Consider the following 13,733-nt stretch of genomic DNA (forward strand, 5'->3'; position numbering starts at 1 on the left):
GAGATGCTTCATAAGTCCAAACGCCTCTTGCGCGTCATTGGACTTCATTGTTATTACGTGGATTTAAAAAAAAGAAAAAAAATTCAAATTTTGAGAAATTAGGAAAGGGGTAGGAGAGACGTGCTGACATGGTACGTCCAATTTTAAATATATAATTTAAAACTTGATTTTTTGATAATATAACCTTAATAATGACACTAAAATAGTCAATTATTTATATGCATTTTTAACCAAAATTACCTTATCGCTCAAATTTATCATTTTAAGATAAAATGTAATAAAAATTATAAGAAAATTGGAAAATCTTTTTTTTTTTAAGGCTTAAAGCATATTTCATTCCTTCAAGAAATTTATACAAAGAATTATCAACAAGGCCAACAAAAAATTCAGATACAATAATTTCTACAACCGAAAGAATTTCTACAACCAAACAAAGGTGAATTAAAATCACCAATAGAAATAGACAAGCACAACTCCAATCCACCACAAGCGACAAGTGAAACTGTAACCAACAAGGGAGGTCGCCAATCCGCAAAAGACGGAAAAGCCCCATACATTACAACTGCTACCAGAGACTGTAACCGCCATCCATAACTGCTTTCGTCCGAGAATTGTGCCATGAACTGCATTTGTTGGAGAATCATGAACTGACTCAATCATGGACAGCAAGATGTGAAGCAACATCCACCGGTGTCAATCGCTCGGCAAAGGATTCAAGAGAAGTAACCCCAAGTCAAAACGCTTGTAGAAAGAAAAAAAAAAGTACAAAAAAGAGGCGAAAAAGAACAATGAGAAAAAAAAGAGCAAACAAACAGGGAAAGACGACAGAAGAAAAGGAGAAACCAAATGGGAGAGCAGAGAGAAAGAACAAAGGTGAAACCAAATGGGAGAACAGAAACGAAGAAAGAAAGCGAGGGAGGAGGGGAACAAAAGGAGAACAGAGAGAAATGGAGAACAAAGAAAACAAAAGAACAAAGAGAAAGGGAACTCCCGGAGGGAGCCACCCCAAAATAAAACTCTAAGGCGGAAGCAGACAAGGAACTGAGAGAACAAAAGCCCCAAGAAAACTCGAAAGGAAGCCTCTCTCGAAACAGAGAGAGAACAATATAAGTGCCAGAACGTAAATTTACAAATTCAATTACATTTAGAAATGGGGACAAAATGACAAAACCAGAACCAACATAATCGGTTTGGTTCGGTTCGACCAGTCGGTAAGAACCGACCTATTGACAGTCCTCATACCGCGGAGAGCCTGCAGTTCCGCGGGTTGGAACGTTTCTGAGACGACCTCTCTTCACGTCCGCTTCTCCAGTCTCCACCTATTTGCATTTTCAGAGAAGGAGCTTTATTGCTGCAGCAACCACCATTGAGCGGTATGTTTTCCTGCTCCTCATTCTCCTCCTCATACAAAGTTAGCATCACCTAGGGAAGTCCCAAGTTGTAGCTTGCGGCTGCAGCAGAATGCCAACCATTTTTACGCCCTAACGGCTTCATTTGGAACTAAAATCTGGGCGTAATGCGTAGTATGCAAATTGCCTCCCAGTACCATTGCGAGTAGGTTAGGGTTTTTCACTTAAATCTCATCTCCGTAAACCACGAGACTTGACTGATTTGAATTGAATATCTCAAGGTCGCGCTCTACGTGGGAATTATGACTTTACAGGAGGCTTTAGGATTTTCTTTGTTCGGATAGGTAATAATTTTTCCTTTGTTCTGTAGAGAAGATTTTAGGTTGTTAATTGTGCTTTAGGTAATAATTATTCTCTTATTTCAGCTCTATAAATCAGTTTGGTAGGTTTCTAATCGTGGCTTCTCAGAAAGAGTTTTATATTAGTTGATTTTGATCCGCAGGGTTATGCTTAAGAAATAGAGGCTGATTTAAAGTGATTTGTAGTAGTATTGTGCAACTTTAGGTTGTTCTATCCTCTTAGAGCCTATGAATACATCCATTAGAAACGTCCTTATGTCTTGTTATGTACTGTAGAAGCTTTCCTACTTGTTTGTGGGTCAGTTAAAGGTTTTGTTGTCAACCTTGTGGCTCTGAAGGTTTTGAAAAACTTGGTTGTTGCTGGACAGGGTTGAAAGGTTGGTGAGTTCATACTATGTCTTGTTAACAGTGGGATGGTTGGATATAGTTGGTACCCAATTGTGGTTCTGGTGCTGTAGTGGGCTTGAGTGTTTCAGCTTGATCAATCAGGACTACAAATTACTATGTCAAACTAACTTGTAACAGCTTACACTGTAAATTATGTATTATAGATCAATAAATGCTTTGATCGCTACTCATAAAAAATAGAAGAACTTTGGAGAAAGAGAGATACCTATCACCCTGTTGTCCTGTACCAAAAAAAAAATCTATAATTCAACAGTGCATAAGCTTATTACAGAGTTTTTGTGAACAAATAGCTTCTGTCACCTACTTGTAATGTCACATTGTTGAATTGTATCATGTGTTTGCATCCATTTGTAACTCACTCACTTGCCACTTCCTAGGGTTACATCATGAACTTGTTATCTATTTCACCTTTGACCCTCAACTAAATACTATGTAAAAAATTAAACCCAGTTTAAACTTTTGATGTGAAAGTTTGAAATTGCAAAAATATCCCTGCTATCTATTTTACTTTTTTGCGTTAGTTAATTTGTTAGTTTGACTTAACTGCTTCATTTTTTGCATTGTTCCAAAGTGGAATTCTTTTTGGTGTGTCTTTTGGTAGGCTTTCTCTGAACAAGTTGAGATCCCCTGCCAACAAAACACGTTCCAACACCTTTCCAACATGATCTGACACTGCACATTTCACTATGATACTGGGACCTGCCTTGTATGAGATGTGTGGTGTCAGATCATGTTGGGGAGGGTGTTGGAATGTATTTTGTTGGCAGGTGATCCGGATTCCCCTCAAAATCCAAACTCCAAAGTACCCTTAGACCCAGGTGAAGGTGGGATTCAATCCCAAGCCTCTGCTACAACCAGCCACAAGGGGGGCGGGGGGTGTTAACTTTGCCATCTGCCATACTTACAATTAAATGGATACAGTGATCCTGGAGACCATAATTATGCAGTAATCTTAATTAATGTCCTTAGACAATTCCATTGTCCCTTAAATATTTAGATGCTTCTTTTAATTGATTTTGCTTTTAGATACTCTTACCTCTAGCATTTGTTTGGAACTTTGCTTACTGATACCCTACTAGACAGTAGTGGATTTAGACACTTTCCTTGCTCAAGCTCTATTGAATGCTATTATATGTTAAATAGTAAATATTTCAGTTTGCATGGTATCACATTCATTCTGTTAGCTTTATAAGGATTTACAAGCTATGTTCTTGCTGTCAAATCCCATAGATGATAATTTGCTTTGCTGTTGCATGACATGGGGCATTTTGGAGGACTTAAAAAATGACTTCTGAGGGCATCTATTTTCTACTTATAAGGATATTCAGTGACATATTCTCTATTAGGTTTACATGGGGTTCCTACAATCAGAGAATCCCAACATGTGAGGGGACTTAACTTTAATGGATAATTAGGAATGGAAGGTGGGGTGATTCTGTGTTTTTCTGCAATTTTTTTTGGTTGAAATATATGATTTTTTTAAAATAGTATCAAATACTGTGTATTTCTACTTTTTTGCTGAAATATATATATATATATATATATATTTCAAATTTGTATCAATTTATGTATTTTTCTGCAATTTCTGATTTTTTTTGGCTGAAATATATAAATTTTTTAAAATTTTTACAATTTTCTGTGTTTTTCTACAATTTCTTCCTTTTGGGGCTGAAATAAATAATTTTGCTAAATTTTTATTAAAACAATTTCTGTGTTTTCCTACATTTTTTAAATTTTTTATTAATTTGTGTCTTTCTGCATTATTTGTTTTTTTCTATGTTTTTTCCGGTTCTTTCCACATGGCATATGAATATGGAATATAATTCTGTTTTTCTAAAATTAATCACTTTGGGTGAATGGGTCAAAGTGGGTGGGTTATGTTGGGCAGAGTTGCAACCCAATAATATGTAATTAATATGTGTTACTATTGAGTGTGGGTGGGTAATGGATGGGTCAGTATTCAACATGCATCCAACCCAGCCTAACCTCCTCCATTTTCCACCCCTACTACTGTGCAAAAGAACTTGGCATTTATGATGACTGGTTGGTTGAAAGTTTTAGGATGTCATCTTTTCTGTTCCTATTTTTTTAAGATCTATGCCTTTCCAAGTCAAATCAAAATTGGAGTTGCTCTGTTCTAGCATTTCAAGTTTGATTCATAAGGCAGACAATTAGAGATAAAGCACTGTTAGCCCCTAATCAAGTACTGTATTTCTTAATTCTTATTACTGGCACACCTTTGCTTTCAGGGTGCTGTGCTCCATTTTTAAATCTTTCCTTCATAAAACCATTATAAATTTCATCTAAGCAATGGTAGAAGTATTGGAACTTGGAGACTGTTTTAACTCCCCCACCCCCACATGCAACACTCAACCTTTGAATCTTAGTCATCTTCAGAAATTCCTAAAATTGGTTTTGTAAGTATGTTAACGCTAATTATGTCATGTATAAGTTTTTATCATTTGCAAGCAATTCCTCGACAAGTAATTGGAGCAAACCCAAATAGAGCTCTTCTAATATGCATTCTTTTTGTTAGGGTAGAAGCCATCACAGTGAATCAGTTGACTTCAATGAGATTTTTTTTAAGATGAATAAATAAGAAACTATATTAATGATAAAAAGATACAAGTGTCTTGAGTGACAAGATGTCACCACCCAGCAAAACAAAAGAGAAGCTACAATATAACCATACTAAAACAGACCAAACTCAAAGCCCATACAAAATTAAACTGACAAAATAGACCATAAATTTGAACCAAAATCTTCTTTTTTTCTGCCAATAAATTCTGGAAGAATTAAGATTAATTTTGATTGATTGTCGCCATTAATTTTTCCTTTCTCTTCATCTTTCCATCAAAAAATCTTCTATTTCTTTCCTTCCACAGCTCCCAACAGACATCAAAAGGAATGCAGCTCCAGATGATTTTTACTTTGATGTTTCCTAATAGCCTTGGCTACGCTTCAAAAATATCTGCACGCTTAGCAGAAGACCAACCATCAATGCTGAAAAGCTTGAAGAAAAAAGCCCATGTTCCTTTTGCAAAATTGCAACTAACCATTAAATGCTAATCTGCTCAGCATTATAAAACCTCTCTTCTTCAGGTTGTCTTGTGTAAGGACACTGCCCATTGACACCAGCCATGCAAAAGCCTTCACTCTTGGAGGAATTGGTTTCCCCCAAATTCCTTTGAGAGAAGAAGATTCTACTTGATTCCTTATTAATGCATTATAAAGAGATTTAACAGTAAATCTTCCATTCTTACACTCTTTCCACCACTTTTCATCTGCCACCTCAGGATCAATTGCCTTTTGCAATACTGACAGCAGCCTTGTACAGTCATCAATTTCCCAATCCAACAAAGGTCTCCTAAAGTATATTATAGAATGGTTATCAATACATTTATTATAATTTTTTTTGTATGGAGATTATAGAATGGTTATGGATTCTCTTTGAGGCTTTAATTTATTATATTGCATTCATTTAAAGATGAAGAGTCTGAGGTTTTTGGGTTAGATGGTTATGATTGAAGTAGAATATCTTCTTTGAGGGCCCCAATTCAATGCTACTTCCAGTAAGATCTAGGATGGTTGATGGGGTCATATTCTCCTTGTTCTAATAATGCAAGTACAACATGTTTTTTTTACAAATCAGAAATAGTGTTTTCAGTTCCATGGTGCACGCTTGTGGATGACATTGTTTTAATTGATGAAACTCTTTTTTTTTTTTTTTTTTGAGAAATGGTGAATATTATTAATAGAAAGGATAAGATAAGGCTGCTGAGGGAGAGATTTCCTCAACAGCCAAATACAAGTAGCCAGTGAGAGTAGCCACTCATCCTCCCCACATAAACAACAGCGGTTAACAAGAGTCATTCCTTTCTTCCTCAACACACCTTAGAAGGATTAAATGCAAAATTAAGCTTATGGACTAATGCCTTAGAAACAAGAGGTTTTAAAGTAAGTAGGACTAAAACAGAGTTTATGACATGTAATTTTTTTATCAGTAACATAAAACTTTCATTAATTAAGAAAAGGTTTAATTACAAAGGTGGGGGAAGGTAAACCCTCTTACCTCACCCCCAAAAGGAAAATTACAGTGTAGCCCAAAACAAATGATTTCTTTCACCCCCTGTTTAGCCAAAGCATCTATAAATGAATTGGCACATCTTTTAACCCATTGGATATGCACATCTATTCCTTGAGTTAACCACTTGAATTGCCTCCGTTCATTAATGTATGTCCATAACCCATCACCTGTCTTCTCCATCCAGCCAATCACCACTTGTGAATCTCCTTCAATAATCAACCTGTTTATATTCAGCTCCTTAGCCCTTTTCACTCCGTCCAACAGAGCCAGAATTTCTGCTCTCAGTGAATCCCCAACTCCAATTACTCCTGAAAAAAGAGCTATTACCGAACCTACCTCCAATCTGAAAACACCACCAACCCTGGATGACCCTGGATTTCCTTCACTGCTCCCATCAAAGTTGAGTTTGATGAAACCTTCCATCGGGGGGTGCCACAAAGGATGGACATTGATTCTGCTTGGCACTGAGACTGCTATTTCCTACCAATTGTTCACAATGGTCTCTGTTGGAACATCATCAAATGGGTTCATTGTCTTTACCCACTGTGCTACCCTCAAAGTAATCACTTCTATAAATGTGTCCCTGCTTCTTTCTTTTTCAGCTAATATCCTTTGGTTCCTTTCCTCCCTAATCGTCCAACAAACCGCTGCCCTGGTGCACCTCCACAAGATATTTCCCCTCTCCGTGATCTGACTACCAACAGAATAGATGAAGAGGCTTCGAATGCTTGACGGGGGAGTCCACCTACAACCAAATAAAGAGAGAAACCACTCCCAAATAGATGAAATAAAAGGGCAGGATATAAGTAAGTGAGGGCATGACTTGCTTAAGATTAGAGACCAAGAGATGTGAATGACATGTAAATTTAATAATAACAAGAGCGTAAATGAAGATACACTTAGGATTAGAGACCAAGAGATAAATCAATGTGACCATTTCCAGTACGTTGGTTCAATAATTCATAACAATGGACAGATTGAGGAGGATATCACCCAAATAATTAGAACATGATGTGCAAAATGGAGGGGCGCATCTGGACTTTTATGTGATAGGCAGATACCACTTAGATTAAAGGGAATTCTATAAAACAGTTGTAAGGCCTATGTTGTATGGAGCAAAGTGTTGGATAATCAATAAACAACATGTCCAAAAAATGAGTGTGGCAGAAATGTGAATGCTAAGACAGATGAGTGGAAAAACTAGAAAGGATAGAATTAGGAATGAAGTCATCCGTAGGAACCTAGGAAGGGTGCATCTGGACTTTTATGTGATAAGCAGATACCACTAAGATTAAAAGGAATTCTATAAAACAGTTGTAAGTCCATCTTATGTTGTATGGAGCAGAGTGTTGGGCTGTCAAGAAACAACATGTTCAAAAAAATGAGTGGCAGAAATGTGAATGCTAAGACGGATGAGTGGAAAAACTAGAAAGGCTAGGATTAGGAATGAAGTCATCTGTAGGAACCTAGGAGTAGCTCCAATAGGTGATAAAATGAGAGAGTAGACTAAGATGGTTTTGTAACATGCATAGAAGATCAATAGCTCCAGTTAGAATAAGTGATCTGTTACAAGTTGAAGGGGCTAGAAGAGCTAGGGGTAGAGCAAAAAGGACATGGGTAGAAGTAGTTAGAAATGATTTAGACACTAATAATTTAACAATGGATATGGTGTTAGGTAGAATGGATTGGTGAAACAGGATTCATGTAGCCAGATCCCATATAGTTGGTTAAGGCATGGATGATGATGATGATAAATAGTGTTTTCAGTTGGGTTTTGGCTCTAGACAATTGATTAAGCAAAAGACAACTCCAGAGTTTTGATGTAAGTTGCAGTTTCTGGGCCTAATTCAAGCCAAGTTGAAATCACCATGAAGCAGTGCATGCTCCAAGTTCTTCAAAAAGCATTTAACCTTCTCCAAGTTCTTCAATCCTCAGTTTAACATTTGACAAGGATTCTGTACTGTAGTTCTTATAAAAAGACTATTATATGTATGAATCATCAGCTACATGAATCCTGTTTATCCATTCCGTTCTGTTTAAAAAAGGTATGTATATGTATCAATAAAACTTGAATTTATTTCTTCTTTCTTTTTAGTATGTACGTTATCTTGAGTTGTCAGGCTGAGCTAACATAATTTTTCAGTGGCACTCAGCTGACAATACCATGCAAAACGTAAGAAGCGCTATCCTAAGGCATGTTAGAGTTCCATGTTCTGCAAAGCAATCATTGTTCATTGAAGAAGGGAATGCATTAGGCAGACTGAGACGTCATATGTGTGCAGTAACAACTTCCAGCTCTGATGATATAACGACCCGAGTAATAGGACTGGTTAAGAAATTTGATAAGATAGATGCAGCCCAGGTAATTAGCTTCTACTTCTATTCTCTTCTTCTGTATATCTGATCATTGTTATTTATTTGTTCTCAGATGATAAGAGTCTAAAGGTAGCATAACCAATTGGATTGGGTTTGAGCCTTATTTGTTTGTCGAAACCATAATTCAACCAAGTAATGTCGTGCTTCTAATATGAGACTGCAAGTTTAATTTTGATCGCAGCTTACCAACCAGCTTCATGCATGGCCCAGGGCAAAATTACAAAATGGAGAAAGCTGATTCCAATTGCATTTGAACTTTTAGCAGGTTACTGAAACAGCTAGTTTTGAAAAAGACTTGTCCTTGGACAGCTTGGACAAGGTGGAGCTTATCATGGCCTTTGAGCAAGAATTCTCCATTGAGATCCCCGATGAGGCAGCAGATAAATTTACTTGCTGTGCTGATGTTGCCAAGTACATAGCATCTGGAGGTGGAAACAAGATTCCAGAAAATTCCTAATGGCTGGAAATTTCTTTTCAGTCCTATATATTAGGACTTTTCAGGTGTTACCATAATCTTGTCCGACAAGTAACAGTGTAATCGTCGTTTAAGCACTCACTATGATTCTTAAAAAATACTTTCATATCATTTATTCATGGATATTGTCAATGTGACCAACTTTCTCCTTGTTCCAACGACTTGTTCTGTAGCTACATTACTTGATTCTTTGATAGGGTTCAGGTCCGTTCGAACCTGAACTGGGAAATATCTCTGTCTGGCTTTCCTCGAGATCGGCTTCAGTGCAAGGTCCGTTCGAACAGCCTTTACAGCCTTGCACTGGGAAATATCTCTGTCTGGCTTTCAGTATCTGTTTCATTTGCATTTTCTTTAAGAGCTTAAAACTATGGAAGCAATGTAATTCAAAATTGCTAGTAAACCCAAGTTTCTCTTGCCCGTGGATACTTGTTCCAATGGGTTCTCTCTTACTGCTGCCATGCAAGGTTCAAAATATCAATACAGGGCAATACGTCCTATCGGCGTACCGGCCTGTATTGGTACTGTTTTTTTTTTTTTTTTTTTTTCTGGATCAGAGGGGCTGGTCTATCCTCTGAACCACTCGTCGACCCAAAACACCCTTTGTAGGGGCATATAGGGAAGCCTCTGATACGATTCGTATCGGCCAATATTAACTGATATGTGACAATATTTTGAACCTTGCTGCTATGGAAGCTCCAACTGCGAATGAGAGAATCAGGACAATAAAACAGCTCCAGAAACCGCTCATTTTCTTTGTTTATGAGCTCGTTCTTTTTTGTTTCCGAACTCCAAATAAAATTGAAGGCGCAACTCAAATTGTAAATCGTTAGGAATAGCAGAGATGAGTCGATAGAAATTAGAATTGTCATTACTTGAGCTTTCACATTACGATTCTCCCTAAGACCAGGATTTATCAACGTCAAATTCGTCCCGTAGTTCAAATTATCGTAATGCCCCAAGTACGGAATATTTTCATCAATGTTTACTTGAGGTAGCATGTACAGAAACAGAATTATATCTGAACCTCTAATATATGCCACTATGCATATATTTGTTTGTGGGTATGTCTCAGAGAGAGAGATTGCAAATTTGAGTACCCATCTAACCAAGAACCTTATTGTCACCATCACATTGGCAGATTTCATAGTTATAATAGGAGGTCGACGTTTCAGTCCAATTCTGATTCTTTCTTCTAATTTTAGGTTTTAAAACCAATTCTTTAGAAATTGAAATGAAAGGATTCAAAAGAAGAAAAAAAAAAAAAATTCTATTGTAATCTTTTATATTTTGCATCTTATCGAATTGTGAGCCAACCACATTCATAAATTATTGGAAAGCAACTTGTCATGTCCAAACTTTGCCAGATCTGCAGTTTCTATCCCAAAACTAATAATAGAAAAGCAATAAAACTTATATCACTGGAATTTGAGAAATTTTCTGTTGAATGAATCACATCTCTTATATGATATGTCATGTAGGTGCATAAATAGAGGCCGCGTTCTGCGCACCCGTGGGTGCACTGGACGCATGAACTTGCGAATGAGAAATTGACACGTTGACCAGGCCAATATTAACGTGGTCTAGTCGGCTCAATTGGACGGTTCACGCGGATACGAACCGGTCTGGGACAAAAGGGCCTCATTTCTTCCTTTCTGTTTTGCTCTTTCCACCAAACACTACCCATACAGCAAACCCTTCCTCCATCAGCGGCGATAGAGCTCCGGCGGTTCATTGACGACGACAAAAAGACCTCCGGCGGTGACGTATTCTTCTTCTTCGACAAGTAACTTCGGTGGTAAGGCGAAGCTACTCAAGAGGGAGACACCAAAGGTTCGAAAGAGAGTATTTGTTTGCCCATAACCCAGCTGCTTGCACCATGATCCTTGCCACGCACTCGGCGATCTCGCCAGCATAAAGAAGCATTTCAGAAGGAAGCACAACAATCACAATCAAGCACCTGGGTGTGTGGCTGTGCAGCTGTGCCTGAACGGTAAGGTCTCTGGTGTTTCCACTCCCCTGTCGACTGGAAGAAAAGCCGAACAGACTGCCACCGAGAACACTACGCCGTCTGAAACCCGAACTAGCACCTAGTGCTTGAACGGTGATGTCTCTGGCGTTTTGAAATGGTAAGGTCTCTGGTGCAAAGGCAAACCTTCTATTACTCCTCCATTGTCGCCCCGAACTAGCGCCTAGCACTACCTGAATGGCAAAGCTTCTGATGCAAAGGAAAACCCTCTATTCCTCCTCATCGCCCATGAAAATGCGATGGCATGGACTTCGGCTTCTTCCGGCCATAATTTCTGGATGGATTTATAAATTAGGGCTTTAGCTTCTTCAGGGCTTCAAAAATCAAAAATCAAATTCCATAGATAGAAGAACACATTGCCACCAGAGGTCTCATTGCCACCGTCGATCAACCACCGGAACTCTATCGCCACCGATGGAGGAAGGGTAGGGCTCGGTGGAAGGAGCTCTCGAAGGGAAACAAAATCGAAGAAATTTGTCTGTGTTCCAGAACACGAACCGGTTTATTTTTGCGTGAACCATCCGATTGAACCGATCGGAGCATGTTAACGCTCAAACGGACATTAACATTGGCCTGATCAACGTGTCATTTTCTCATTCGCAGGTTCACCCGTCCGGTGCACCCACGGGTGTATGGAACGCGGACTCTTAATTGGTTTTTTTGAGAATAAAAGGAAAGAGCAGGTCCTTGTTGTCTTATGCAGAAGCTTTCACAGGCCCCCACCCCAAGACCTTGCTGTATGTTGGGAGTTGGGATGGTCACACTGCTTCATATGGGTCTCATCTGCATTAATGGGTGAATGTTCAAAGTAGGAATACCGCAACCATCATTTACAGCAGAGGTACAAAAACATTCCCCAACACAATGGCGCATGGTCCCCCTCTTGAATCATCCACGATGAGAATGGGGAATTGGGAATTGGGAAGGGACATCCCCGAGTTTCATTTCCCAACATGAGTCATAGAGACTCCATGCTCTAGTCAAGATGACGAGCTTCTCCAAGTTCACCTTCAACATCTCTGTATAAGTAAAGCCATAAGCAAAAGCGCGTCTACTTTTTGAGTTTTTCTTCTCTAAGGGAAAAAAAAAAAAAGATATCGTGTTTTCTTTTCTTTTTTTTTTTTTTTTTTGGTAGAAGAGATGGTGTTTTCTTATTCTCATCACACAAAGACATCCTTCTACCCGTGTCCACCTGCTTGCACTTCGCAGGGTGATCCAAGACGTATCAATCCTTAGACTGTATTTGGTTCCAATGCAAATGAATTTATTCGGATGCAAAACTGTAGCAGTGCAAATGATTTGACTGTACTTATTTTATTTAATTGCATTACAAATGAAATAAATTAAGTCATGAAGTATAATAAAACAAAACACAAAACCAAATTAAATGAGAATATACATTTTTTATTTGTACTCCCATTTATTTGTACTATTGTAAATAAAATTGCACTGCAAACAAAAATTCTAACAAGAAACAACAAGATTTGTATATGGGTTTGGTCATCAAACGAAAAACAATTGACATCTTTCTAATTTAGAGGGTAGTTTTGTGGTATGATTTGGGAAGTTAGGGTGTTTTTGTATGTCTTGGTATTACCCTAGTATGTATTTACATTATATAACAAAAGCTGGGCAATTAGATGGTGGAGATAACAGTAAGCTTCGTGAACTGTTACCAGTTGAAGGGGATAGAACTTAGAAGAGATGAAAGAAGCTTGAAAAGGATTTGCACTCAACAAGACTCATCTTGGACCCCACTCCATATATAGTTGGGACGTGGCTTAGATGGTGATGACGAGATAATTTTCCAGTTACAAATTCTTTTTCACTTGAGGATCTTTTTGTGCAAGCTTAAGAAACCAACACGTCTACAGATCCCTCCCAAACCTTCCCTCCTTTTGTTTTATACATAACTGGATTTAATTTAACCAACTGGGATGAAGTTGCACCGTTTTAAAGCCGCACAATGAATCGGTTAGGGGTCTGGTTTTTGGGTTGAACGGTCTAATCATTTAAATCGAATGAATGACCCGTTCAAACGGTTTAACCACCCAGGTCAATAATTTGCCGATCAAATCAACAATTCTAGGGTAAAATGGAACAATCATCTGATCGGCTTCCGATTTTTTTGGTCTGACAATCCGGTCCAATCCAATTTTAAAAACCATGTACTTAAGTTTAAAATTAAAAGCTCCGAGAGTCTCTTTTTTTTTTAAGTCTCATCTTCTCAAAAAAAAATCCATACTTGATGAAAGCGGATTTGGCCCTCCAATGATATTGTGACACATGGCACCTCAGAACAACTAGGTGACACCTTGAACCACTTTGGCAACAACTTGCCTTAGCCAAGTTGATGGTGTCCCACCACAAGCACGGCCCGGCACAGGCATAGCCTGGCAGCCTGGCGCCAACCTGGTGACCTGCGAGGTGTTTTCGTCGACAAATTCGGCATGCATATCCTAACACTCCCACGATCCGGAGGGTGGTCAGCGTGCATGACGGTTACCTCCAGGAATCTCGAACCACTTAGACGACCTCGCAGAAATCTCGGATATGGTGCGTGAAGCCCACGCCAAACAATGCCTATATAAAGGCACCAACCCCAATGGCAAGGGGGCGAGCAAGCAAGTCTCTAAAGAGCAACGAAGCTCAT

The 13,733-nt window shown here is 38.5% G+C and overlaps 1 protein-coding gene across 9 annotated transcripts; it reads left to right on the top strand.

Annotated features, from left to right (window-relative positions):
* Nucleotides 1-352: 352 nt before the first annotated feature.
* MTACP3 (mitochondrial acyl carrier protein 3) lies at nucleotides 353-9,173 on the top strand. Of its 9 annotated transcripts, none has more exons than XM_088894718.1 (4): nucleotides 353-1,373; nucleotides 1,631-1,693; nucleotides 8,357-8,565; nucleotides 8,842-9,173. In XM_088894718.1, exons 3-4 carry the CDS (start codon nucleotides 8,368-8,370, stop codon nucleotides 9,034-9,036), a joined length of 393 nt encoding a protein of 130 aa, XP_088750844.1. In that variant the 5' UTR covers nucleotides 353-1,373; nucleotides 1,631-1,693; nucleotides 8,357-8,367; the 3' UTR covers nucleotides 9,037-9,173. The 9 variants fall into 9 exon arrangements, with proteins under 9 accessions (XP_088750844.1, XP_010270232.1, XP_088750840.1 ...); XM_088894714.1 differs by having other exon boundaries at nucleotides 356-1,373; nucleotides 8,347-8,565; XM_088894717.1 differs by lacking the exon at nucleotides 353-1,373 and adding an exon at nucleotides 1,380-1,558 and having other exon boundaries at nucleotides 8,347-8,565.
* The last annotated feature ends 4,560 nt before the right edge of the window (nucleotides 9,174-13,733 follow it).

Source organism: Nelumbo nucifera, chromosome 1, assembly GCF_055504915.1.
Source record: "Nelumbo nucifera cultivar China Antique chromosome 1, China Antique-T2T, whole genome shotgun sequence".
In the NCBI taxonomy this organism is placed as follows: Eukaryota; Viridiplantae; Streptophyta; class Magnoliopsida; order Proteales; family Nelumbonaceae; genus Nelumbo; species Nelumbo nucifera.

Bases quoted from the DNA above. Each gene is read 5' to 3' on its own strand.
- MTACP3 (XM_088894718.1), top strand. From the start codon at position 8,368: ATGCAAAACGTAAGAAGCGCTATCCTAAGGCATGTTAGAGTTCCATGT. The intron at 8,566-8,841 runs GTAATTAGCTTC...TTGAACTTTTAG, and splicing joins ATAAGATAGATGCAGCCCAG to CAGGTTACTGAAACAGCTAG.